The sequence below is a fragment of the Pongo abelii genome, chromosome 9 (genome assembly GCF_028885655.2).
Source record: "Pongo abelii isolate AG06213 chromosome 9, NHGRI_mPonAbe1-v2.0_pri, whole genome shotgun sequence".
NCBI classification, from domain to species: Eukaryota; Metazoa; Chordata; class Mammalia; order Primates; family Hominidae; genus Pongo; species Pongo abelii.
Genome location: NC_071994.2, coordinates 120,457,997 through 120,484,379, shown reverse-complemented (window position 1 = coordinate 120,484,379; position 26,383 = coordinate 120,457,997). Strand labels below are relative to the sequence as shown.

The window sequence follows — 26,383 nt, the reverse complement described above, 5'->3', positions numbered from 1 at the left end:
ATAAATAAATAAAATAAAATGAACACAGTAAAAACGGACAACATGAATATTAAAAGCATTCTGCTGAATGAAATAATTCTGATACAAAAGAGTACACGGTGTAAGATTGATTTCATTTTATGTGAAGCTCTGGAACATGCAGAACTAAACTATGGTAAAAAACCACAACACTGGTTGGTTTGGGGAGAGTGGGGGCAGGGACTGACTGAGAAGGCACAAGAATGAACTTTCAGGTTTAACGGTAATGTATTTTATATATCTTGATGGGGTCTGAATTACACAAGTGCATACATTTGTCAAAACTCACTGAATGGTTCCTTTAAGATTTATGTATTTTTCAACCAGTGGACTTGCTAAGTAAAAAAAAAAAAAAAAAAAAAAAAAGATTTGTGTATTTAACTGCATATAAATTTTATTACCCCAAAATGCAAATAAATAATATTAAACTCTAATTAATGATGTACATGTATATATGTTTAGGGGCGAAGTTACTGATGACTGAAACTGATTCTGATATGCAATGAAAAAATAAGACCTCAGATAAAACAAAAAAAAAAAGAAAGAAAAAATAAGACCTCATGTGGTGTCTCCTCTGAACGAAAAAGAAAAGACGGGGCTGGGCGTGGTGGCTCACACCTGTAATCCCAGCACTTTGGGAGGCCGAGTGGGTGGATCATGACGTCAAGAGATTGAGACCATCCTGGCCAACATGGTGAAACCCCGTCTCTACTAAAAATACAAAAATTAGCTGGGCGTGGTGGCATGCACCTGTAGTCCCCGCTACTAGGGAGGCTGAGGCAGGAGAATTGCTTGAACCTGAAAGGCAGAGGTTGCAGTGAGCCCTCCAGCCTGGCGACAGAGAGAGACTCTTGTCTCAAAAAAAGAAAAAAAAAAGAAAAAGAAAAGACAGATTGATGAATAGACAGAGGGATGACAGATGGAAAGGCTCGCAAAAACAACCGTAGTAGAATATTAATTGTTGAATCCAGGTGGTCAGTGTTAATGTACAATACTGTCAGCTTCTCTCAAGGTTTGAAAATTTTCATAACAAAATATTAGGGAAGAAGTAAATCCAGTAATTTAATTCCTTTGCCTAAAAATCCCAGTTGACTACTGAATAGCATTACAACACTCAACAATTACCAATCAGTATTATTCAGACTTGGTTCTCATTTATTTCCCTGCAGATTCTAATACTATTAAGCATCCTCTTCCTTTGGAAAATGTATACTACTATTCTAAACTATTTCCCTTTCTTTCTCTCATTATTCTTTTTGTCTTTTTCCCAAACTGTAAGTATACCTCCGAGTGTAGTACTAAGCCCTTTTCTATTTTCCCACCAAAAATTCCCTTCCATTGTAACTATCGTCTCCATGCAGTCAACTCCCAATCAAGACAGAGCATCTCTTCTACATTCAAGTCTCTCATTTCCAATGACCTACTGAATACCTGCCAATCAAGACAGAGCATCTCTTCTACATTCAAGTCTCTCATTTCCAATGACCTGCTGAGTACCTGAATGTCCCATATTATCAAATGTATGACTTCACCCTCAAAACTGAGAACAAGAATTCCAACAGTGATGTTATTTTTTACTTTTTCTGTTTTATTTCTCAAAATAATCAGACAATTCTTCCTGAATCCATTTCTTTTCCATTTCGTTTCATTCTACCACTAGTCTGATAATGATTTTTTTTTTTTTTTTTTTTTTTGAGACAGGATCTCACTTTGTTGACCAGGCTGGAGTGCAGCGGCACCGTCATGGCTCATTACAACCTCGACCTCCTGAGCTCAAGCAATCCTCCCACCTCTGCCTCCCAAGTAGTTGGGACTACAGGCACATGCCAACATGCCCAGCTAATTTCTGTATTTTTTGCAGAGACGGGATTTCGTCATGTTGCCCAGGCTGGTCTCGAACTCCTGGGCTCAAGTAATCCTCCTGCTTTGGCCTCCCAAAGAGCTGGTATTATAGGCATGTGAGCCACTGCAGCAGGCCATAATGATTCTTATAATTATACTCACTTTATTGCAAAGAGTGTACTGGCTGATGTACCAGTCTCTGTCTCTCCCTACAATTCATCGTGAATATTTCTAAAAGATCTTTAATTATGTATCTCTTATTTGTGTAACTTTTATTATTTCCCATATCTAGAAGATATTACTATATACTAAGCAGAAAAAGTGAAACGTGTTACTTGCTGTGGTAGCAAGTCTCCAAAGACGAACCCCTCCCAATGAACCAAGCCTCCTAGTGATCACATTCTGCGTAGTCCTTTCCCACACAAATCTGGGTTAGTCTTGTGACTCATATTGACCAACAGAATGTCACAGAACTAGCACTGTACTGGTTCAAAATCTAAGCCTTAAGAGAGCCTGGCAGCTTCTGCTTTGGAACTCAGAGCTCTGGGCTACCATGTAAGAAATCTGGCTCGTCTGCTGGAAAGACCACCTGGAGAGGGAGAAGCCCCGAGACTATATGGCAAGAGTGAGAATGAGAAAGGCATGGCATCCCAATGTTCCAGCTGAGCTCAGCTTTCCAGGAGTCCCCCACAATGTGCCAAGGATATGAATGAAGCCATCTTGGATGCCCTACCCCAGCCACAACCTGACCGGAGCCACATGAATGACTCCAAACAAGGCCAACAGAACCATCCATCTGAGAAGCAATCCACCCAAAGAATTGTGAGAAATAATAAACTACTATTGTTTCAAGATATTAACTTTTACAATGGTATTTTTACACAGTGATAGCTAATCAAAACAGCTGCCCTCAAGAAGCTAACTATATAATGGTGGAGGCAGTTAAGTAAACAAAAAAGGCCATGAAGTGTTATGATAGCAGTATACACAACATGCTAGGTGAGTGAAGAGGAGGATTAGCTATATTAGTCAGTCAGGGTGTGTAAAGGGGAGGGAGGGAGAGTGTCCGGGAAAGCTTTCTAGAGCAGGTGGCACAGGCTGAGTTTTAAGTACGTTCAGAATACCACATATAGTAGTTAGGTATAAACCAGCACGGTTGTGTGGGCAAGTAGTAAGGACATACCTGGAGACATAAATATGGAAGAGGTAACTGAAGGCCTCTTATACTAAGTAAAGGGTTAAAACTTTACCCTAAATACTATATAGAACTATGAAAAAATTTAAGCAGGGAAATGATATTATCAGATTTGTATCTTGGAATGGTTTCAATGGTAGCAGTGAATTAGACAATGAGAAAGGAGGCAGGCAGGAAGCAAAGAAAGTTTAGGAGCCCACCTCGGTACTCTACGAAAACTAAAGAGAACTTGACAGTGACAGAGAGAAAGAATAATTAATATTAAGAATATACAAGAGGCTGGGTGTAGTGGCTCATTCCTATAATCCCAGCACTTTGGGAGGCTGAGATGGGAGGATCACTTGAGCCCAGGGGTTCAAGCCCAGCCTGGGCAACAGAGTTGAGACCCTGTCTCTACAAAGAAAAAAAAATTAATTTAAAGAATAAAAACAAGAAATTATATTGAATATTGACAATGAAATTGTAAAAATAATAAAAATAAGAGCATCTACAAGACATGGTAAAGTGGATGTGATGGAAAGGGCTAAGAGAGGAATTTAGGATGGCCCCAGTATTCAGCTTACACACTAGAGGAAAAAGTGGAGTCATCTATGGAGAAATAGCAGAAGCAAAAGGGAGTGGGATGCACACACAGGTAGAATTATAGACTCAGACACAAGGACAGGGAGAAAGGAAGAATGCCTCTGCTGACGGTTAGAAAACTGAGGGAAGTTTTCATTGATGACACTTTGTTTCTGAGAAATAAAAGACAAGATCTTCTGCTAAGGGTAAGAAGAGAAATGGTGGAGACAGGAAGTTTAGAAAGAGAGATTTAAATTTGGGATAGACTTCTGAGGAAGAGGAGTTCAAGACTAGCCTGGCCAACATGGTGAAACCTCGTCTCTACTAAAAATACATCTGAGGATCCAGGTGATGCTGTAAGTCATAAATGTATTCTGGCCCCAAGACACACAGTTGTGTGATTTTTCTCCAGCAGCACTCAGCAGCCCAGGTGTAAGAATGAAGAGGTGGGCTACGCACAGTGGCTCAAGCCTATAATCCGAGCACTTTGGGAGGCCGAGGTAGGTGGATCACTTGAGGTCAGAAGTTCAAAACCATCCTGGCCAACAATGATGAAACCTCGTCTCTAATAAAAATACAAAAAATTAGCCGGGCATGGTGGTGGGCGCCTGTAATCCCAGCTACTCAGGAGGCTGAGGCAGGAGAATCACTTGAACCCAGGAGGCGGAGGTTGCAGTGAGCTGAGATCGCGCCACTGGACTCCAGCCTGGGTGACAGAGCGAGACTCTGTCTCAAAAAAAAAAAAAAGAAGAACAAAGAGGTCAGGTGGCTGACTTGACGCAGGACTGGAATACTACAGGAAAATAAAATGAAAAGAACAAGGCACCAAGAGAACTGATGGTAATGGTAAGCAAGTAATTCCAGTAACAGACCATAAGCCTAGGCTGGCTATGGAAAGAAATACTTCCAGGGAGTTGACAGACTCAGAGGAAATGGAGTGAGGTCACTGAACAAGAAAGAGATCTTGATATGGTCAAAGTGTAAATTTATTGGGAATAAGACAAAGTCAGAAGGACCGGCCAGGCGCAATGGCTCATGCCTGTAATCCCAGCACTTTGGGAGGCCAAGGCAGGTGGATCACCCGACGTCAGGAATTCGAGACCAACCTGGTCAACATAGTGAAACCCCATCCCTACTAAAAATACAAAAATTAGCCGGGTGTGGTGGCAGGTGCCTGTAATCCCAACTACTCAGGAGGCTGTGACAGGAGAATCGCTTGAACCTGGGAGGCAGAGACTGCAGTGAGACGAGATCACGCCATTGCACTCCAGCCTAGGCAACAAGAGTGAAACTCTGTCTCAAAAAAAAAAAAAAGGACTGAAACCTATAGTCAAAATATGGGATGTTGCAACAGCCTAGCTTACTGTTTTCCACCTAAGGAATACTAGATTTGTTGATTGCTATGTAAGCTATTAGGACTTCAAAGCATACCTCTTAAGTAGTTAAATACAACAGCACTTGGTGAAATTTTCCAAAACAAATCCTCTTGCACCTGACACTTTTATTTTTTGAGACAGGGTCTTGCTCTATCACCCAGGCTGGAGTATAGTGGTGCAATCACAGCTCACTGCAATCTTGAACTCCTAGGATCAACGATCCTCCTGCTTCAGCCTCCCCAGTAGTTGGGACTACAGGCGTATACCACTATGCCCGGCAAATTTCTTTACTTCTAGCAGAGATGAGGTATCACTTTATTACCCAGGCTGGTCCCAAACTCCTGACCTCAAGCGATCCTCCCACCTCAGACTTCCAAAAGGGCTAGGATTACACGTGTGAACTACCTTGCCTGGCCTCAATTTTAATTTAGCATGCACTCTGTTTTTTTTTTTTCTTTGAGATGGAGTCTCGCTCTGTCACCCAAGCTGGAGTTCAGTGGCACGATCTCAGCCCACTGCAACCTCCACCTCCCGGGTTTAAGCAATTCTTGTCTCTCAGCCTCCCAAGTAGTTGGGACTACAGGTGGCCACTACCACGCCTGGCTAATTTTTTTTAGTACAGATGGGGTTTTGCCATGTTGGCCAGGCTGGTCTCCAACTCCTGACCTCAGGTGATCTGCCCCACTCGGCCTCCCAAAGTGCTGGGATTACAGGCCTGAGGCACTGCGCCCAGCCAACATAGACTCTTATATTACATCCAGAGTAATGCTTCCAATGAATAACTCCCTTAATCTGCTACTTACCTGTCATTCTATCCTATGAATTGATCAGGCAAGTTCAGAGAATTTTTTTTAAAGAAGAAAAATATTGCTTGATATTGCAGTGTTTACGCTCCTTGTCCAAAGCTATATCCATGAAAATATAAATCAATTATGTCTTTTAAAACACAGGGTCACCACGAGCCTTACTTACTGCCATTCTCAATGAGTCACTGTTGTCTTGTTGTTGTTGTTGTCATTTATTTTATTTTATTTTATTTTTTATAGAGATAAGGTCTCACTATATTGCCCAGGCTGGTCTCAAACTCCTGGGCTCAAGCGATCCTCCCGCCTTGGCCTCCCAAAGTGCTGGGATTACAGGCAGAAGCCATTGCACCTGCACACAATAAGTCACTGTTAAAGGTAGGGAGCTTAAAAGAGGTTCTGCACTGGAAGAGCACTAACATGGAAACCTCACCTTTCTAATGCCAGCAATAACCTGAAGGATAAAAGCTGAGAACTAGAAATTATCCCTGCAAAAGCAAGTCAACTTCCAGGACAAAGCAGCCAGGTGTCCAGGAGAAAAAAAATCAAATACATGACTAAACTAAATATTTGATCTTTTACATTTTGGTAAATTCAGTTTGTCTCCTTTAAAAATTATAATTAGACCAGGCACAGTGGCTCATGCCTGTAATCCTAAAATTTTGAGAGGTCAAGGGCAGGAGTTTGAGATCGGCCTGGCCAACAAACTGAGATCCAGTCTCTACAAAATAGAAAAACTTAGATGGGCATGGTGGTGCACACCTGTAGTCCCAGCTACTTGGGAAGCTGAGGCAGGAGGATGGCTTGAGCTCAGGAGTTCAAGGCTTTAGTGAGCCATGACTGCACCACTACACTCTACCTGGGCCAACAGAGTGAGATCCTGTTTCTAAAAATAAAAAAATTATAATTACATTGAAATACACAGTGACTACCTTCAAATAGTACAAAGCACTTAGCAGATTTCTATTAAGTAAATTCATCTTTAATTAATATTTATGTGAAATTCCCTTAATTTCCAATCCAGTGATAGAATAAATACTTATCAAATAATTACCAGATATATGGCACTAAAAGGATAAAACATTAAAAAAAATTTTCAGGCCAGGTGAGGTGGCTCATGCCTGTAATCCCAGCACTTTGGGAGGCCGAGGCGGGCGGAACAGGAGGTCAGGAGAGCGAGACCATCCTGGCTAACATAGTGAAACCCCGTCTCTACTAAAAATACAAAAAATCAGCCGGGCGTGGTGGCAGGCACATGTAGTCCCAGCTACTCGGGAGGCTGAGGCAGGAGAATCGCTTGAATCCTGGAGGTGGAGGCTGCAGTGAGCCAAGATCATGCCACTGCACTCCAGCCTGGGCGACAGAGCAAGACTCCGTCTCAAAAAAAAAAAAAATTCAGATTCAGTTCATAAAGAAATGGCACAGGCAATTTTGCAAAGAAGGCAGAATTTAAGTTAAAACGTGTAAGACAGATAAGACATCTTATCAAAGAACCCCATTATTTCCCTAATTTTCCAAGCCAGAAATATGGGAGTTATCCCTAACTCAACCCTGTCTACCCACATTGATCAGTGCTGCCCCTAAATGTCTTACAAATGTGTTCACTTCTCTCATTCCCACTGGCACTACTTTAGTTTCAGCCATAATTATTCCAACCCAGGCTCTGACAAGATAAGTCTCCTAACTGGTCAAATACACTAATCCAATCCATTTTCCAACTGCCCAAGTAATCTACTGAAAATGCAAATCATAGGCCAGGCAGGATGGCTCACACCTGTAATCCCAGAACTTTGGGAGGCCAAGGCGGGCACATCACTTGAGGTCAGGTGTTTAAGACTAGCCTGGCCAACATGGTGAAACCTCGTCTCTACTAAAAATACAAAAATTAGCCAGGCATGGTGGCACAGGCCTGTAGTTCCAGCTACTCAGGAGGCTGAGGCAGGAGAATCACTTGAACACAGATGGTGGAGGTTGCAGTGAGCCAAGATCGTGCCACTGCACTACTGCCTGGGCAACAGAGTGAGACTCTGTCTCAAAAAATAAAAAAGTAAAATAAAATAAAAATAAAATGCAAATTGTATCATTTGATACTCTCCTCCCTTAAAATCCTTCAATATCTCTATCATGGAAAAACCCAAACTCCTTAACACAGTATAAAAGCCTTTCTGATCTGGCCTCACTCCCCTACTTCACATCTTGCTTGCTTTTCTCTCTCATCTCTGAGCCCCCTGCCGGCAGTGTCTTTTCCTTCATTTGTTGCCTGGCTAATTCTTCCCTATACCTACCCCGACCCCTGTTACTTTTTCTTTGAAAATTTCAAACCAACAAAAAGTTAATAAATTAATAAAATGATTATCTACCTGTCATCTAAATTTACCAGTTGTTACATTTTTTTTGCCACATTTACATGACACTTAACTCCTAAAACTTCAGCAAGTATCTCTTATGAACAAGAACATCCTTCTACATAATGAAACAATGTCATAATCACATGCAAAATATTTTTTTAATTTCTCAAACTTTTTTCAACAACATGGGTTCATACACCCAAAATACATAACACTGACACAATATTACCTAACACGTAGTCACTATTGAAATTTTCCCAATTATTCCAAAATGTCCTATAATTATACTTTGGTTCATTCAGGATCAAACCAAGGATCATGCATTTCATTTGGTGGTTATCTTCTGCCCCTGATTTTTCAGGACTCAGTTCCGGAATGATATTCCCTGGGAAGCCCTCTGTGACTCCCCCTACTCAGTATGGGTTATATGCCTCTTTCAGATGCTTTCATACCACCACTGTCATGGTATCATTACACTATTTTGCAATCATCTGTTTATCTATCTGTCTCTCATAAGAAACAGTAATCTCTTTGAAGACTTTTTACTCTCCAGGCCCTACTGTCTGGCTCGTAGTAGATACTCAATAAATACTGGCTGAACAAATGAATGAAAACACTATAAACAGGAAATACAATTGTTATGGACTGAATTGTGCCCCTTAAAACTCGTATCTTGAAGCCCTAACCCCAGTGTAATTGTATTTGGATACAGGGCCTTGAAGGAGGCAATTATGGTTCAATGAAGTCATAAAGTGGGAACCTAATCCAATAGAATTGGTGTCCTTATAAAAAGAGGAAGAGACACCAGGAATGTGCACGCATAGCGCAAAAGCCACGTGAGACCAGAAGAAGGCAGCTATCGGCAAACCAGGATAAGATTCTCACCAGAAACCAAATCTGTCAGCATCTTTATGTTGGACTTCCGGCCTCCAGAACTGTAAAATATTCTGCTGTTTAAGCCACGTAGTCAGTGGTATTCTGTTATGGCAGGCCAAGGTGAATAATATAATGACCAAAATCTATGTGTCCCGGTTCCTATGAATGATGGAATGCTAAGAAAAACCTACACCACTGCTAGAACAAAGATACCTACAAGAGACATTCCCCCTGCTTCCGGAAAACTGAACCCCACATTTAACAGAAAGAATGGCAGAAAACATTGTTCTCATACTGTGACATATACATTTAAAGAAAAAAAAATAGATCTTCAAGAACACAAACACAAAAATCAATCACCATCTGTAGCAATTCAATCAGATGGAAAAGATAGTAGAGTTACATAAAGAATGTAAAGAGTAAAAGTGAATTTGTTGAAGGTTAAAAAAAATAAAAAATAAAAATTAAAAAAAGGCTGGGCACGGTAGCTCACACCTGTAATCCCAGCACTGTGGGAGGCCAAGGCAGGTGGATCGCTTGAAGCCAGAAGTTTGAGACCAGCCTGGTCAACAGAGTGAGATCCTCATCTCTATAAAAAATTTAAAAAATTATCTGGGCATGATGGCACTCGCCTGTAATCCCAGATACTCAGGTGACTGAGGCAAAAGAATCACTTGAACCCGGGAGGCGGAGCTTGCATGAGCCGAGATTGCGCCACTGCACTCCAGCCTGGGCAACAGAGCAAGACTCTGTCTCAAAAAAAAGAATGTAAAGAGCACACATCAAAAGGAAATTTTCTGCGGGGCTTAGAATAACATTATAGACTCATCTTCCCAGTTTCTGCACTTTAATATCTGCTGCTAAGTTGCTACATGCCTGTGGTCATCTTCCTCACACAGATTGTGAAGACAATGGCAGAGACCATGTCATGGGGTGGGAGCAACTGCTTTGATCACTAACAGTGGCTGGGATAGTGTTCTATTCCAGGTACACTCCTCATAATTTCTGGAAAATTATCATTATAGACAACTGACCCACCTTCTAATCATTCAGTATCACTAAATTCTCAACAGAACAACTGATTGGTCTACAAACCCTCTCTCAAACACAATTCCTCATGTTGAGCTTCACAATTATTATCTTGGAGACTCAGAAAATGATTCAGCATATGAGCTTGCTAACTCAGCAGTCTGATGCATTAGCAAAAGCCAAAATTTTTTTGATAAACAAAAAACATTTTGGTAGAATTTAAATAAAATCAACCAAGTATTCACAGCTATTATAATTTCCAAACAGGTCATTTTAAGAAACTTAGAAAATTGGCTGGGCGCCGTGGCTCATGCCTGTAATCCCAGCACTTTGGGAGGCCGAGGCAGGCGGATCAAGAGGTCAGGAGATCGAGACCATCCTGGCTAACACGGTGAAACCCCGTCTCTCCTAAACATACAAAAATATTAGCCGGGCATGGTGGCGGGCGCCTGTAGTCCCAGCTACTCGGGAGGCTGAGGCAGGAGAATGGCGTGAACCCGGGAGGTGGAGCTTGCAGTGAGCTGAGATTGTGCCACTGCACTCCAGCCTGGGCAACAGAGTGAGACTCCGTCTCAAAAAAAGAAACTTAGAAAATTGAGAAGTTGACCAAATTCTATGCCCACTTTGCTTTTTCTGCAGTACCCAGAAAAGGACACAAATCCACTAAATAATTCTTTCACAAACAGCTTACAATATTACTGTTTGAAATTTACTTTGGATGCTTAATAACAGAAATGTAATCATTCAAAGTATGCTCATGGTCTGAACTTGATTTTTTTTTTTTGAAACAGGGTCTCACTCTGTCGCCAGGCTGAAGTCCAGTGGCACGATCTCAGCTCACTGCAACCTCCATCTCCTGCCTCCTGGATTCAAGCGACTCCCCTGCCTCAGCTTCCCGAGTAGTTGAGACTACAGGTGCGCACCACCATGCCCGGCTAATTTCGTGTATTTTAGTAGAGATGGGGTTTCACCATGTTGGCCAGGATGGTCTCGATCTCCTGACCTTGTGATCCACCTGCCTCGGCCTCCCAAAGTGCTGGGATTACAGGCGTGAGCCCACTGTGCCTGGCCCATGGTCTGAACTTGTAAATATCAGGTTATAAAGTGAGATCGGTGTTAGATTCATATCAAAAAAAAATTTTTTTTTAAGAGACAAGGTCTTGCTCTGTCACCCAAGCTGGAGCGCAGTGGCGTAATCACAGCTGACTGCAGCCTGGAACTCCTGGGCTCAAGTGATTCTTCCATCTCAGCCTCCCAAGTAGCTAGGACTACAGCCACGTGCCACCACAACCAGCTTTTTTCTTTATTTTTTGTAGAGAGGGGGTCTTGCTAGGTTGCTCAGGCTGGTCTCAAATTCCCAGCCTCAAGCAATCCTCCCACCTTGGTGTCCCAAAGCGCTGGGATTATAGGTGTGAGCCGCGACGTCCAGCCCGTATCAAACTCCTGACCACACTTGGGACTCAACAATTAACTGTTATTACTTCAAAGTATTTAACAAATCTCTGAACTTTTTTCTATTAAGTCTAATGTTTGATACTGAAAAAGCTAAAGTCATTGGAGAGTTTTTACTTGTACACTTGTTTTTCAAATAAAAATTAAACCGAAGGGAAAGAAACTACAAATACAAACGGGTCTGGCCCCTCATGCATATATACATACACATAAGGTTTTTATTCTTAACATCAGTTACCTTCTGCCCTTCTCACAAAGCTTCTCAATTTCAGCTTTCAGATCCTGCTCCTTCTGCAAAAACTCCTTCTTCTCTTTCTCTATCTTCTTCTTTGTTTCTTCCCGCTTTATTGTCACATCCTGAATAGCCTTTAATATCTCCTGAGTTCCACACAATTACAGTCGCACACAAATAAAAAAGAAAATAAGTTAGTTCTTTTGATGCGAAGGTTATTTTCAACTATCACAAATTCACGTATTGACTTTAGTGAATTCAAATTGAATTGAAAGAATGTGGTTGATGAGTAGCTCCAAAAGCCAGTATTCAGACCTAAAGGAGAAAGTTATAGTAATGCAGATTTCAACTCAACAGGAAAAATAATTTCTAGCAATCGCAATTGTTCAAAAATGGAATATACTGCCTTGTGAAGCAGTAAGCTCTTCATTACTGGTGTTCAAATAAAGGCTGAATGAACACCTGTCAAGAATGCTGAGAAAGGTGTTCTTGTACCAGGGAGGGTCTGTTACATCCAACAAATATTCTTGTTTCATTTTGTTATGATTCTACTTTATTATGTATAGGTTTTGTTTGTTTTACTCTTTAACAACAACAAATATATACATATATACACACACACATATATACACAGACATACATATGTACAAACGCACACTTTTTTTTTTTTTTTAAATAAGAATTCAAACAGGCCAGGCACAGTGGCTCATGCCTATAATCCTCATACTTTGGGAACCCAAGGCAGGAAGATCACTGTGTCTAGGAGTTCGAGTCCAGCCTAGGCAACATACAGAGACCTTGTCTCTATAAAAAATAAAAAAAATTAGCCAGGTGTGGTGGCACATGCCTGTAGTCCAGATACTCGAGAGGCTGAGGTGGAAGGATAGCTTGAGCCCAGAAAGTCAAAGATACAGTGAGCCTTGATTGCACCCACTGCACTCCAGCGTGCGCAACAGAACAAGACCCAGTCTCAAAAAAAAAAAAAAAAAAGGTAAAATAATACAAAGGTGATAAAGAGTCACTCCCCCACTTCATACCACTTCCACCCATAAGAGTAATCAATGTGTTAACTGCTTTGTATTATGGTTTCACATCTTTCTCCATGCTCACACAAAGACATGTATACTTAGGTATGCATTTCTTTGCTTTTTTTTTTTTAATGGGGTCGTTTTACGTACATTATTTTGCATCCTGATTTATTTTACTTGACATGAATGTATTACGTCAATAAATATTGATCTAATTCAAAAATAGCTGTATAACATATGGATGTATCTAATTTATCCGAACATTCTCTATTAAAAGTCTATGAGTGGTCTGGCGCAGTGTCTCACGCCTGTAATCCCAGCACTTTGCGGGGCCGAGGCAGGCGGATCATGAGGTCAGAGATCAAGACCAACCTGGCTAACACAGTGAAACCCTGTCTCTACTAAAAAAAAAAATACAAAAAATTAGCCGGGGGTAGTGGCGGGCACCTGTAGTCCCAGCTACTCGGGAGGCTGAAGCAGGAGAATGGCGTGAATCTAGGAGGTGGAGCTTGCAGTGAGCCAAGATTGTGCCACTGCACTCCAGTCTGGGTGACAGAGCGAGACTCCATCTCAAAAAAAAAAAAAAGTCTATGAGTATTAATACTTTTTTTGAGACAGGGTATTGTTCTGTCACTCAGGCTGGAGTGCAGTGGCACAATCTCGGCTCACTGAAACCTCTGCCTCCTGGGCTTAAGTGATCCTCCCACCTCAGCCTCCCATGTAGCTGGGACCACAGGTGCGCACCACCATGCCTGGCTCATTTTTTGTATTTTTGGTAAAGATGGGATTTTGCCATGTTGCCCAGGCTGGTTCGAACTCCTGGACTCAAGTGATCCACCTGCCTCGACCTCTCAAAGTGCTGGGATTACAGGTGTGAGCCACCACACCCCGCCTTGCCTTTTTATTTCAGTTAACTCAAAAATAAAATTAAAGTTTGAGCCGGGCATGGGTGGCTCAAACTTTAATTTTATTTTTGAGTTAACTGAAATAAAAAGGCCTCCTTTGGGACGCCAAGGCGGGTGGATTTCTTGAGTCTGGAGTTCAAGACCAGCCTGGGCAACATGACAAAACCCCGTCTCTACCAAAAATACAAAAAATGAGCCGGGCATAGTGGCACGCACCTGTGTTCCCAGTTACCTGGGAGGCTGAGGTGGGAGGATCACTTAAGCCCAGGAGACAGAGGCTGCAGTGAGCCAAGATTATGCTACCACACTCCAGCCTGAGTGACAGAGTGAGACTCTGTCTCAAAAATAAATAAATAAAGTTTTTAAAAAAATTAAAGTTTGATCAGAGACTGTTGCTTAACTCATTGACAATTTCAATATAAGCAAAATACCTGGTGATTCTTCATTTCCTCTTCTCTCCTTTGCTGAAGCTGCTTTAATTGCACTTGGAGCTGATTCTCCACTTGTCTCTGTTTGTCCAAGACCTCCTGGTAACGCTCTTTCAACAGGGTTCTCTCTGTCATCATTTTATCCTATTATGAACAAGACAAGAAAAGCTTATTTCCTAATTTAATCACAAGAAACATTCACCAGTGCCTGTCCAAGGCATTGTATAGAGCTCTGTGACCGCACTATCCAATAATGAAGCTACTAGCCATATGTGGCTATATTCATTAAAATATGATGAGATTGGCTGGGCATGGTGGCTCACACCTATAACTGCAGCACTTTGGGAGGCTGAGGCGGGCGGATCCCTTGCGTTCAGGAATTCGAGACCAGCTTGGGCAACATGGCAAAACCTGGACTCTAAAAAAAATACAAAAATTAGCTGGGCATGCCAGTACTCGACTGTAGTCCCAGCTACTTGGGAGGCTGAGGTGGGATGATCGCTTGAGCCTGGGAGGCAGAGGTTACAGTGAGCTGAGATTGTGCCACTGCACTTCAGCCCAGGCGACAGAGCAAGACTCTGTCTCAAAAAAGCTTCCAGGAACATGATTCCTTACTGGTTAATAACACTGAAAACTGATGGATCCACTAAAGAGGCCTGGAAACCTGGTATTCAGACTGAACAACTCAGCAAGCTTTCATATAAAGTCGGGATTAGAAGCGAGGCTTCTAGGCAAGGCATGGTGGCTCCGGCCTATAATCCCAGCTTGGAGGGGCCAAGGCAGGAAGACTGCTTGAGGCCAGAAGCTCAAGACCAGCCTGGGCAACATAGTAATACCTGGTCTCTATCAAAAAACAGTTTAGCTCTGCCACCCCCATGTCAGTAAATCCAGAAAATCAATGGTTACCTTTCAAAGGGACACTAAAATTTGAAGAGGGTCAACTTAAAACACATTTAGTATGAAGTAGCCCACATAATATTTAAACCGAGAGCACTAAACAGAATTTTTTCATTAAATAATAACCATTTTCAAAGAAAAAAATGTTTAAAACAAACCAGGAAAATATCATATTATAATCATTTTTACAAAAGGCTCTCAAGGCTGGACACAGTGGCTCACGCCTGTAATCCCAGCACTTTGGGAAGCTGAGGCGGGCGGATCACCTGAGGTCAGGAGTTCGAGACCAGCCTGGCCAACATAGTGCAATCCCATCTCTACTAAAAATACAAAATTAGCCAGGCATGGTGGCACATGCCTGTAATCCCAGCTACTTGGGAGGCTGAGGCAGGAGAATCACTTGAACCCGGTAGGCAAAGGTTGCAGTGAGCAGATACTGCGCCACCGCACTCCAGACTGGGCGACAGAGTGAGACTCCATCACAAAATAAATAAATAAATAAATAAATAAATAAATAAAATAAAAAAGGTTCTCAAGATAGGATCTTGGCTTTGGGACAAGCTAATCTTTAGTCCATGTACTGAAATGTGACTAACGTGTCCCAAACAGCTGATTACTCTGCATCACACCTTTCCAGGGATTCCGAACCTGGATTCTACAGGTGGACCTCAGGGAATCTTTGAACTCTCTGCAACTGATGAATGTATATATTTTTCTGAGATAAGAATTCAAAGTTTCCAAAAGATTCTGACAGAGGATCTTAACCAAAGAAAAGTTGAAACCAGTAGATTATTCTTTTTTGAGACAGAGTCTCACTCTGTCGCCCAGGCTAGAGTGCAGTGGTGCAATCCCGGCTTACGGCAAACTCCGCCTCCCAAGTTCAAGCAATTCTCTCTGCCTCAGCCTCCAGAGTAGTTGGGATTACAGGCGCCCGCGACTACGTCCGGCTAATTTTTGTATTTTTAGTAGAGATGGGGTTTTGCCATGTTGGCCAGGCTGGTCTTGAACTCCTGACTTCAGGTGATAGCCCTGCCTTGGCCTCTCAAAGTGCTGAGATCACAGGCGTGAGCCACTGCACCCGGCCTCACTGCCTTTTTAAAAGCATGTGGACCTCACTACCACCCAAAAGATAGAGCCAAACAAAACACAACCCTGGGCCTCTTCTGGCCCAGTAACTTGCTGGGTTTCCATTCGTTCCTGCTTCATCTACTTGACTGTTACAATTAAGTCCCAAGTTGCTACTCTCTATTTTAAAACTTTTATTGGCTTCATCTGGTTAATGTACACCAATAACTTTTTTCCGTATGCCCTTCAATTTCTTCAACTTGCACCAAATATCCACTCTCTTATCTGGTTGCTACAAGCACTTTCCCTTTTTATACCACTCTTCATAAATTAACATATCTTACCCTAAAGACCTCTTCCTAGGGTGCCTTTCCCAGCATTACCTTCCCTTTAAAAAGTATACATTTAGATATCCATATACTTAAAGGTGGAAGTTTTAGCCACAAAAGGCCAGGGATGGATCAAAGGGAGCATTTTAACAAAGGTAAGTGTGACGTTCTCTTCAAAAACCAACTATCTGGGGATAAAATTAGAAAGACACGGTAAGTAATCTATGAAAAAAGGACTGGATGGAATTTGACTAAAAGCTTAACAGTATGAAAAAATTGCCAAAATAAGTCAATGTAAGCTTAAGAAATAGTGTCTAGAATGAGAGATACTGAGACATCCCACTGTATTATAAAGTAATTATACTGTATCTGTACTATTATACATGGTTCTCAAGATCACTTTTTAAAACAAATATTGATAAAATAGAACATGTCTAGGTGAAAGTAACCAGAATGATGATAAAGAAATGGAAAATAGTATCAAAATAGTATCAAAAAGAATACTAAAAACATCTGAGGATGTTTCACCTGGAAAGGTTTGAACTTGGGGAGTAAGAGAATAAGGGGAGGAGGCATAAAAAAACTTCAAATATACACAGGCATAAAAAAACTTCAAATATACACAGGACGAACAAGCAGGAAAGGAACTGGATTTATTCCATAAAGCTCAAGAGAAAGCTACAATAAGAACTTTTTTTTTTTTGAGACAGATTCTCACTCTGTCACCAGGCTGGAGTGCAGTGGTGCGATCTCAGCTCACTGCAACCTCTACCTCCTGGGTTCAAGCAATTTTCCTGCCTCACCCTCCTGAGTAGCTAGGACTAGAGGCATGCACCATCACACCCAGCTAATTTTTGTATTTTTAGTAGAGATGGGGTTTCACCATATTGGCCAGGATGGGCTCAATCTCTTGACCTCGTGATCTACCCTCCTCGGCCTCCCAAAGTGCTGGGATTACAAGCATGAGCCACTGCGCCTGGCCTGAAGCAAGAAGCTCACTGCCACCTCAGCCTCCCGGGTTCAAGCAATTCTCCTACCTCAACCTCCCAAGTAGCTGGGATTACAGGCTAATTTTTGTTTTTTTGTTGTTGCTTGTTTGTTAGTTTGTTTTTGAGACAGTCTCACTCTGTCACCCAGGCTGGAGTGCAGTGGTACGATCTCGGCTCACTGCAATCTCTGCCTCCCAGGTTCAAGCTAATCTCATGCCTCAGCCACCCAAGTAGCTGGGATTACAGGCACACGCCACCACACCTGGCTAATTTTTTGTATTTTTAGTAGAGATGGGGTTTCACCATGTTGCCCAGGCTGGTCTCGAACTCCTGAGCTCAGGCAATCTGCCTGCCTCAGCCTCCCAAAGCGCTAGGCTTACAGACGTGAGCCACTGTGCCTGGCCTAAATTTTTGTATTTTTAGTAGAGATGAGGTTTCACCATGTTAGTCAGGCTGGTCTCAAACTCCTGACCTCCGGTGAGTCACCCGCCTCGGCCTCTGAAAGTGCTAGGATTACAGGCATGAGCCATCGCACCCAGACTGAAGCAAGAAGTTATAAGGGTTTTATCTTCATCTCAGAATAAAATCTAACAATAAGAGGTTTTATTTTTGTTTTTTGAGATGGAGCTTCTCTGTTGTTCAGGCTGGGGTGCAGTGGTGCAATCTTGGCTCACTGCAACCTCTGCCTCCTGGGTTCAAGCCATTCTCCTGCCTCAGCCTCCCGAGTAGCTGGGATTACAGGCATGCACCACCACGACTGGCTAATTTTTTTATTTTTAGTAGAGATGGGGTTTCACCACGTTGGCCAGGCTGGTCTCAAACTCTCGACATCAGGTATCCGCCTGCCTTGGCCTCCCAAAGTGCTGGGATTACAGGCGTGAGCCACCGTGCCCGGCCTTTTTTTTTTTTTTTTTTAATTTTTTTTGAGACAGGATCTCACTCTGTCACCCAGGCTGCAGTACAATCACACAATCATGGCTCACACAGCCTCAACCTCCTTGGCTCAGGTGAACAGGTGATCCTCCCACCTCAGTCTCCTGAGTAGCTAGGACTATAGGCATGCACCACCACACCTGGCTAATTTTTGTATTTTTTGTAGACATGATGTTTCACCGCGTTGCCCAGGCTGGTCTCAAACTCCAGGGCTCAAGCAATTCACCCACTTCGGCTTCCCAAAATGTTAGGATTATGGGCGTGAGCCACTGTGCCTGGCCAATAAGAGCTATTGTTTTTAAACGTAACTGGTTGCTTTGTGAGGCAGTAAGCTTCCCATCTTTGGAAGTGATCAAGGAAAAGTCACCTGACCATCTGTCAGGGATTTTATGAAGGGGACTCCTGCACCTTTTCCAACTGAGTTGATATGCCTCTAGATCTTCTATTTGATAATGGCTTCATATAACAAGGACAGTTTAAATACTTACCAAATTCTTTTCAATATCTTGATCTGTGTTTACCTCTGACTCAGCCGTCTTAAAATCAGTCTATAAAGAAAAAAAGTTATATTTAGAATTGTTCAGAGATACTTTAAAAGAGGCAGAATCACTAACACCTAGAATTCCGCCACAGGTAACTAACTTTTTGCTCTTTCCCCTTACCAGCTTTCAAGCAAGCTAAGCAATGTAGTTCTGGCAAATGGACACCAACATCCACACTGCATTAATCATTGGTCCCACAAAATAACCCAAACAAGACCCAATGACTGACTGAGAGAAAGCCTCAAGTCTGAGATGAGACGTCTGCCCTCTACAGTCTGTTGTGCCCATACTTTCTCCTACAACAAAGCACACCCATCACTAGAAGGCAGGATACACTGTACTTCTTAAGATGTGACTCAGAGAATTAACAAGCATTCTTCCTGCAAGGACAAAGATGATACATATGAATGCTAATGTCCTGCACTCATCAGTTACTCAGTGAAAGAGACTACACCTAGGTCATAAAGTTCCTACTTGCCCTAAGATTAGACACTAGCTACTGGCTTTCTTATTTACTGAACATCAGAATGAAGTCATTGTTATGGCACTGTATGAGAGTAGTATGATGGCTGCTAGCAAAAAAACAAAAAACAAAACAAGCCAGCAAGTTCTCCACCAAATATGAAGAAATATCTCCCACCCTGAACCCCACCATCCCCCAATTACATTTTAGTAGTAGAAACTTGACACTTGACCTGTACAGCAATGTTCTGAGAAAGCTTCAGGGAAGAGCTATCTTGATCATCATCCTGATCCACTCGGACTCCTTCAACCCCATTTGCTGGAGACACTACAGGTCGGAAATCCAAGCTTGTGTCCCTGTTACCTTCCTTTAGGATGGAGGCTTGTGGGGATTTCTCTTCAGAGCAATTCCCGGAGGCAAGCTGCTTAGTATGGCACCCTGCCTTAAGAGACCGAGTGACTGGATGGAGGCTCTCCCGGAGGCTTGCGTCCCCCTCCTCTCCTGCTGTGCTGGCCACGTCCTTCAAATCAGACTGAGACCCACTGCCAGAAAGACAAAGGGCTGTGGCTATCAAGTTTTCTCCTAAAACCACCTGGTGCGCTGCTGAGGTGTCACCTGCTGATGAACCAGGATTCTGCTCTGAGTGCTCCAAATGGACATTTCTGTTACTCTCCTTGGTTATTGTTTGGCTACTTACACTCGACAGAGGCGAGTTCTTCTGCTTCTGTGCAGAGTCTTTGGTGCTATCAAACACATAAGATAAAAAGAAAAGTATATAATACTTTCAACATAACTACTAGAAGAACAAAGCTAGACTATGTAAAACCTCCCGACGATCATAATGAAAGAACTTAGTTTCAATCCAGTGATTTCTATCCCATATGCAGGTAGTATAGCTTGGTGGTTAAGACCTAGTTTTTTGCTTTTTGGTTTTGTTATTAGAGAGGGTCTAAACTCTGTCACCCAAGCTAGAGTGCAGTGGTGCAATCAAGGCTCACTGCAGTCTCAACATCCTTGGCTCAAGCAATCCTCAACCTCAGACTCATAACTACGACTACAGGCACATGCCACCACGCCCAGCTAATTTTTTGTATTTTTTGCACGGTTTTGCCATGTTGCCCAGGCTGGTCTTGAAATCCTGTACTCAAGGGATCCATCCGCCTGCCTCAGCCTCCCAAAGTGTTGGAATTATAGGTGTAAGCTGGCCACAAACCTGGGTTCTAAAGACAGTCTACAGTAAATGGCCAAACATGAATGATTCTGAAGATCCAAATAATTTTTGAGAGCCAATTTGAATAACTTTTGGGGATACCAATGAATTAGCCTAATACTAGTTAGAATATTTAATTTAGTTACATGTACTAATTTAGTTATACATAATATTATAATATTAACTTACAAATATTGTTTTTATTCTTCTCTCACATTTCACAAGAATAATTTTCATTCAAACTCATACAGATCTTTGACCAGAACCACTTTTTAGGTTCTTCAACAGTTTTCCAGAGTATAGCACCTACATTTTAAGTTGTCTAAAGTACAGACAATTTTGAATCCAAAATTGAAGCTGTCAATAGAAATTTTATCCCACACAGTAAGTATACATATGCTTAACATTAGGATATTCTGTCACTTGTCACAGCCATTCAAGGTACTGCTTTTATTTTTTTTTTATTTATTTTTTGATACAGGGTTTCACTTTGTCACCCAGGCTGAAGTGATGTATTGTTTTTTAAAGGAGTCTTTAAAACATATTTACAATGACATCCAACATTCACAATTGTACATCTTTCACCCAGGAATTACGCCTATGTTTAATTTATTTGACCCCACCCTCTTTTTTTAAACTAATTCTATAACTGACACTCTTAACCATACCTAACCAGCAATGGGGATTCAAGTTGATGCGTCTTTGTTTCCTCAATCATACTAGTTCAAAATAAAACAACTGAAAGAATACCTCGGTGGGGAACAATGGCTCATGCCTGTAATCCCAACACTTTGGGAGGTCAAGGCAGGAGGATCATTTGAGGTCAGGAGTTCAAGACTAGCCTGGGAAACATAGCAAGACCCTGTCTCTACAAAAAAATTTAAAAATTAGCCGAGTGTAGTGGCGTGCAACTGTAGCTCCAGTTACTTGGGAAACTGAAGTGAGAGGACTGCTTAAGCCCAGGAGGTGGAGGCTGCAGTAGGCCATGATCACGCCACTGTACTCCAGCCTGGATGACAGAGAGAGACCCTGTCTCAATAATATAAACACTTGAAGCTGATTCCTTCCCGCTGGGAGTTAACTGTGAGGGGGTGCTTAATTAAAAATTCAGGCATATATAGTACCTGAGTTTGAATCCTGACTCCGCCCACCATTTACAAGCTGTTTGACTCTTGGCAAGTTACTTCATTTGTAAAACAGAAATAATACTATCCACTTAATAGGACTGTTGTGAGGATTACATGAGATAATGCACATAAAGTACTCAGTACATTGCCCGGCACATAGTAAACATTCAATAAACCTTAGCTGCCATTATTACTAGTGTATGAAGTTGATTTTATTTATCAAAACTCTGACTCTAACATAGCTTGGAAACCTTGGGCAAATTACTAACCTCTCTGTGTCTCAGTTTCCTCAACTGTAAATGGGAATAATAATATTATCACTACCTCCTGGGACTGTTGTGAAGATTAAATGTGTTAACACATATAGAAGTGTAGTTAAGTGTTAGCTATTGTATCAGAGGACCCAGGTACACTAGAAAAGAGTTGAGGGAGGGCCAGGTGCGGTGGCTCATGCCTGTAATCGCAACACTTTGGGAGGCTGAGGTGGGCAGATCACGAGGTCAGGAGATGGAGACCATCCTGGACAACATGGTGAAACCCCGTCTCTACTAAAATACAAAAAATTAGCTGGGTGTGGTGGCGGGCGCCTGTCGTCCCAGCTACTTGGGAGGCTTAGGCAGGAGAATTGCTTGAACTCGGGAGACAGAGGTTGCAGTGAGTGGAAATTGCACCACTGCACTCCAGCCTGGGTAACAGAGCAAGACGCCATCTCAAAAACAAAAACAAAAACAAAAAAAAATTGAGGGAGCTAGGTGCAGTGGCTCATCCCTGTAATTCCAGCACTTTGGGAGGCTGAGACGGGCAGATCGCTTGAGATCAGGAGTTCAAGACCAGCCTGGTCAACATGGTGAAACCCCGTCTCCACTAAAAATACAAAAATTAGCCGGGCTACCAAGCAGGTGCCTATAATCCCAGCTACTAGGGAGGCTGAGGCAGGAGAATCACCTGAACCCAGGAGGCAGAGGTTGCAGTGAGCCAAGATCGCACCACTGCACTCCAGTCTGGGTGACAGGGCAAGACTCTGTCTCAAAAAAAAAAAACAAAGAGTTGAGGAAGAATACACAGTCAGCCTCTTTATGTAGAATGTGGTCCACATTCATGGATTCCATCAACCATGGACTGAAAATATTCAAAAGGATAAATGTTTGTGATGATGGATATGCTAATTACCCTGATCTGATCACTATACATCACATGCACCACAACATCACTATGTACCCCATGAATATGTATAATTATTGTGTCCATTTTTTTAAACATAAAAACAAATCACTGAAAAGTAAAATACCCAGCCTGGCCAACGCAGCGAAACCCCGTCTCTACTCAGATACAAAAATTAGCCAGGCGTGGTACCGGGCGCCTGTAATCCCAGCTACTTGGGAGGCTGAGGCAAGGAAATTGCTTGAACCCAGGAGGCAGAGGTTGCAGTGAGCTGAGATCACGCCATTGCACTCCCGCCTGGGCGACAGAGCGAGACTCCATCTCAAAAAAAAAAAAAAAAAAAGGCTGGGCGTGGTGGCTCACGCCTGTAATCCCAGCACTTTGGGAGGCCAAGGCAGGCGGATCATGAGGTCAGGAGATCAAGACCATCCTGGCTAACACGGTGAAACCCCGTCTCTACTAAAAATACAAAAAATTAGCTGGGCGTGGTGGCAGGCGCCTGTAGTCCCAGCTACTCGGGAGGCTGAGGCAGAAGAATGGCGTAAACCCGGGAGGCAGAGCTTGCAGTGAGTCGAGATCGCACCACTGCACTCCAGCCTGGGCCAACAGAGTGAGACTCCATCTCAAAAAAAAGAAAAGTGAAATAGATTTGAAACCATTAAAAAAAATTTCAGAAAAAAATTGGATGGATGCATCCGTACTGAACATGTACACTTTTTTCCTTGTCATTATTCCTTAAACAACACAACTATTTACATAACATGTACATTGTATTAGTTGTTGTAAATAACCTATTATTTAAAGTATATGGGCGGACATGCATAGGTTATATGCAAATACTACACCATCTTATTTATTTATTTTTTATCTTTTTAATAGCTTTAAGTAGGGTGGGCATACGCCTGTCCCAGATAAAATACTACACCATTTTATGGAAGGGACCTGAGCATCTATAGATTTTGGTATCCTCAGTAGGGGTCCTGGAACCAATCTCCAGCATATACTGGAAGATGACTATATAGCTAATTTAGTTCAACATTGTACATAACAATGTATTATATTAGCTACCATGAGATGCAAGTTTGGGTAATTGTGTATCTGTATGTATACATATTTAGATACCCATGGACACATACCGATATAACATTTCTCATATATTAACATATAGACATATGGTTAAATGAACATACAGTGCATGTAGCAAAGGGCTGGAAAATGTTTGCATTTTTTAATGAGTTTGACCCCATGTATTCTATTCTATTCATTCCCCAAACATTTAGCATGCCTGCTGAGTATCAGATGCTGTGTTGGATACCAGAAATACAAAGATAGATCAGACAGTCCTCTACCTTTAAAAAGCTAATGCAGTGCCATCAGAGCCAAAAAGAAAGACCAGCTACACAAGACCATCTCAAAAACCCTTTACCCAAATGAATCTTCCCAGTCAGGAGTCCACACATTACCTTAGACCATCTGGGAGACCTTCGTCTGACTTGGAAGCACATAAACTAGAAGATTCCGGAGGACTGGGGACATTGGCCACAACGCCAGCAACCTCAGACGCTGCCATTATGCTCTGTACATTCAGAAACAAATTACAGGCTACAAGTTTCCAAAGTTTAAAACAAATGTATCTCTCCCCCCTCAGAATGTCCACACAACAGAGCTGTTGCAGTAAAGAAACACAAAAACCTGGGCTCCGGGAGAAAATATTTAAGAGTACTAAAAGAGACATTGTATGCAAAGTCCTAGTGGGCAGCAATCTTCAGGAGTCACTGTATTTACATAAATATCTAGGAGTCTGTGCAAAGATCTTATTTTCACTTTTGGCAGAAATGTAGTCATTTCAAACAATACATCTTAGTCTGCCAGGATCTTCCAAGTGGTCCCAAGCCTACCTTGTCTGCTATCATTTACAATAAAAGATGTACTTTTCGGCCTAGTATCAATCAGATCTCATGTTTTTAAATCACTTTATGGCCGTTATATTCAAAGCATTCTCCATTAATTTAAGCGAAGTTTCTGGAGGTGTCCGCCTGTAAGTCAACAAGTAATGCAATACTGGGTAATCCAGGGTGCATCTTTTACTGTCAGCGTGCTCCCCACAGATGGGAAAGGCCTGATACCCACTAACTGAGAAAAGAACAGACTCTTCAGAGTGACTAGTGGTGCAAAAAAGAATCCTGGGTTCTCTAACGTGAAAATGACAAGGTGAAAAACATGGTAACACAAGTAAGGGAACTGGGTCAGACGCCTTTTTTAAAAATCAAAAGGTCATCTTTTATGCCGCTGAGCAAACTTATGACCTTATGAGGAGAAAAGAAAATCAAAATACTTGGGAGGTGGGGATGAACATAGGGTTAGTTCGCATTCTTGCTTTTATTTTAACAGCATCACAGGTATTCCCCCCGGAACACTGAAGAGCGCATGGGGCAGAGAGGCAGATGGGGCTGTGTCAACACCTCAGTCACAGCCCACAGACCCTCTGTGCCTCAGTTTCCCTCATTATACAAAGCTCCTGGGAGAAAATGGGCCCAAACCGCCATTGCTGCTCCCTCAGGTGCAAACAACCCGTCTCCAACATAGCCCAGGGCTAGGGGGGTCCTCTGCGCCCGGTGAACGAAACCCCAGGACACGGGTCATGCATGCAACTCCGTGGCGCGGGTAGGAACAGCTGGCTGGAGGGTCGAGTGTACCAAAAAGAACTCCGCAACCCGGGGGCGACCACCAGCGAAGCAGGGGCGCCGGAGCCACGGGTCCTCGGGCGAGAACAGGGGACAGACGGGAAGGGGACAATGGGGGGAAGCGGCGCTGGGTGGCCTTGGCCACCCTCCACAGGGGACTGCTAAGCTGGCCGCTGGCTCGGACCAGACCCCCCTCCACCCCTTCCCCTCGGCTCCCCCACCCCGCTGCCAGCCACCCCCGGTCCCACTTCTAGGCCGGGACCCCCGCCTCGGTTCTCACAGCACCCTCCACGCCCCCCACCCGACCCCCAACCCCGGCCCTCGCCCCGCAACCCCCACCCACGCTCGCCCCGCACACACCTCCCGCGCCGCGCCCCCGGGAGGAAAGTGGGGGAGGGACGGGACGCACCTGAGCGGGCGGAGCGGGGGGAGGGGGCGGCCGAGCCACGGGGGGAGGGGTCGAGCGCCGGCCCGCGCGCGGCACCTCCCACTTCCGGCGGCACGAGCGGAGGGGGCGAGGCTCCGGCCGCGAGAGGAGAGGCTGCGGTGGCGCCGCGCCGCCCCCGACGGCGCCCTCTGGCGGCGACAGCTGGCGCCGCCGGGGCACGGGGATGCTGGGGGAGACCCCTGAGATACAGGTGGACTCTCCCGGGGCGCGGGGAAGAAGAGAGAGCCGACTGCGAGAAGGAAGGCGACCTGGGTGGGCAGGATCCCCTCTGGGAAGATTACAGGGACAGTCGGGGCCATGGCGGTCAGAAGGAGAAGAGCAACGAGGGGCTTTTAAAGGTCGGAACCGAGATGCCCTTTACAGAGGACGCCATGAAGGAGAGCCTTCTGAAGAGGGACCATGTGGAAGATGCCCCGAGGACTCGGGGAGGCGGAGCCCGAGG

At 43.3% G+C, this 26,383-nt stretch overlaps 1 protein-coding gene across 4 annotated transcripts in view; it reads right to left on the bottom strand.

Annotated features, from left to right (window-relative positions):
* The window catches only part of RNF214 (ring finger protein 214), a 53,911-nt gene extending 27,899 nt beyond the window's left edge, over window positions 1-26,012 (bottom strand). For 2 of the 4 annotated variants that reach the window (XM_002822528.4, XM_063711405.1), the window contains exons 1-6: window positions 25,903-26,012; window positions 24,273-24,385; window positions 19,544-20,054; window positions 18,795-18,854; window positions 14,097-14,237; window positions 11,739-11,878 (exon numbers count right to left, since the gene is read on the bottom strand). In XM_002822528.4, coding sequence (XP_002822574.2) covers window positions 11,739-11,878; window positions 14,097-14,237; window positions 18,795-18,854; window positions 19,544-20,054; window positions 24,273-24,379 — 959 coding nt within the window. In that variant the 5' untranslated portion in view covers window positions 24,380-24,385; window positions 25,903-26,012. Of the gene's footprint in view, window positions 1-11,738; window positions 11,879-14,096; window positions 14,238-18,794; window positions 18,855-19,543; window positions 20,055-24,272; window positions 24,386-25,853 lie in introns of all 4 variants that reach the window. The other 2 variants (XM_002822529.4, XM_054525157.1) reach the window with 1 other exon arrangement.
* Window positions 26,013-26,383: the final 371 nt, after the last annotated feature.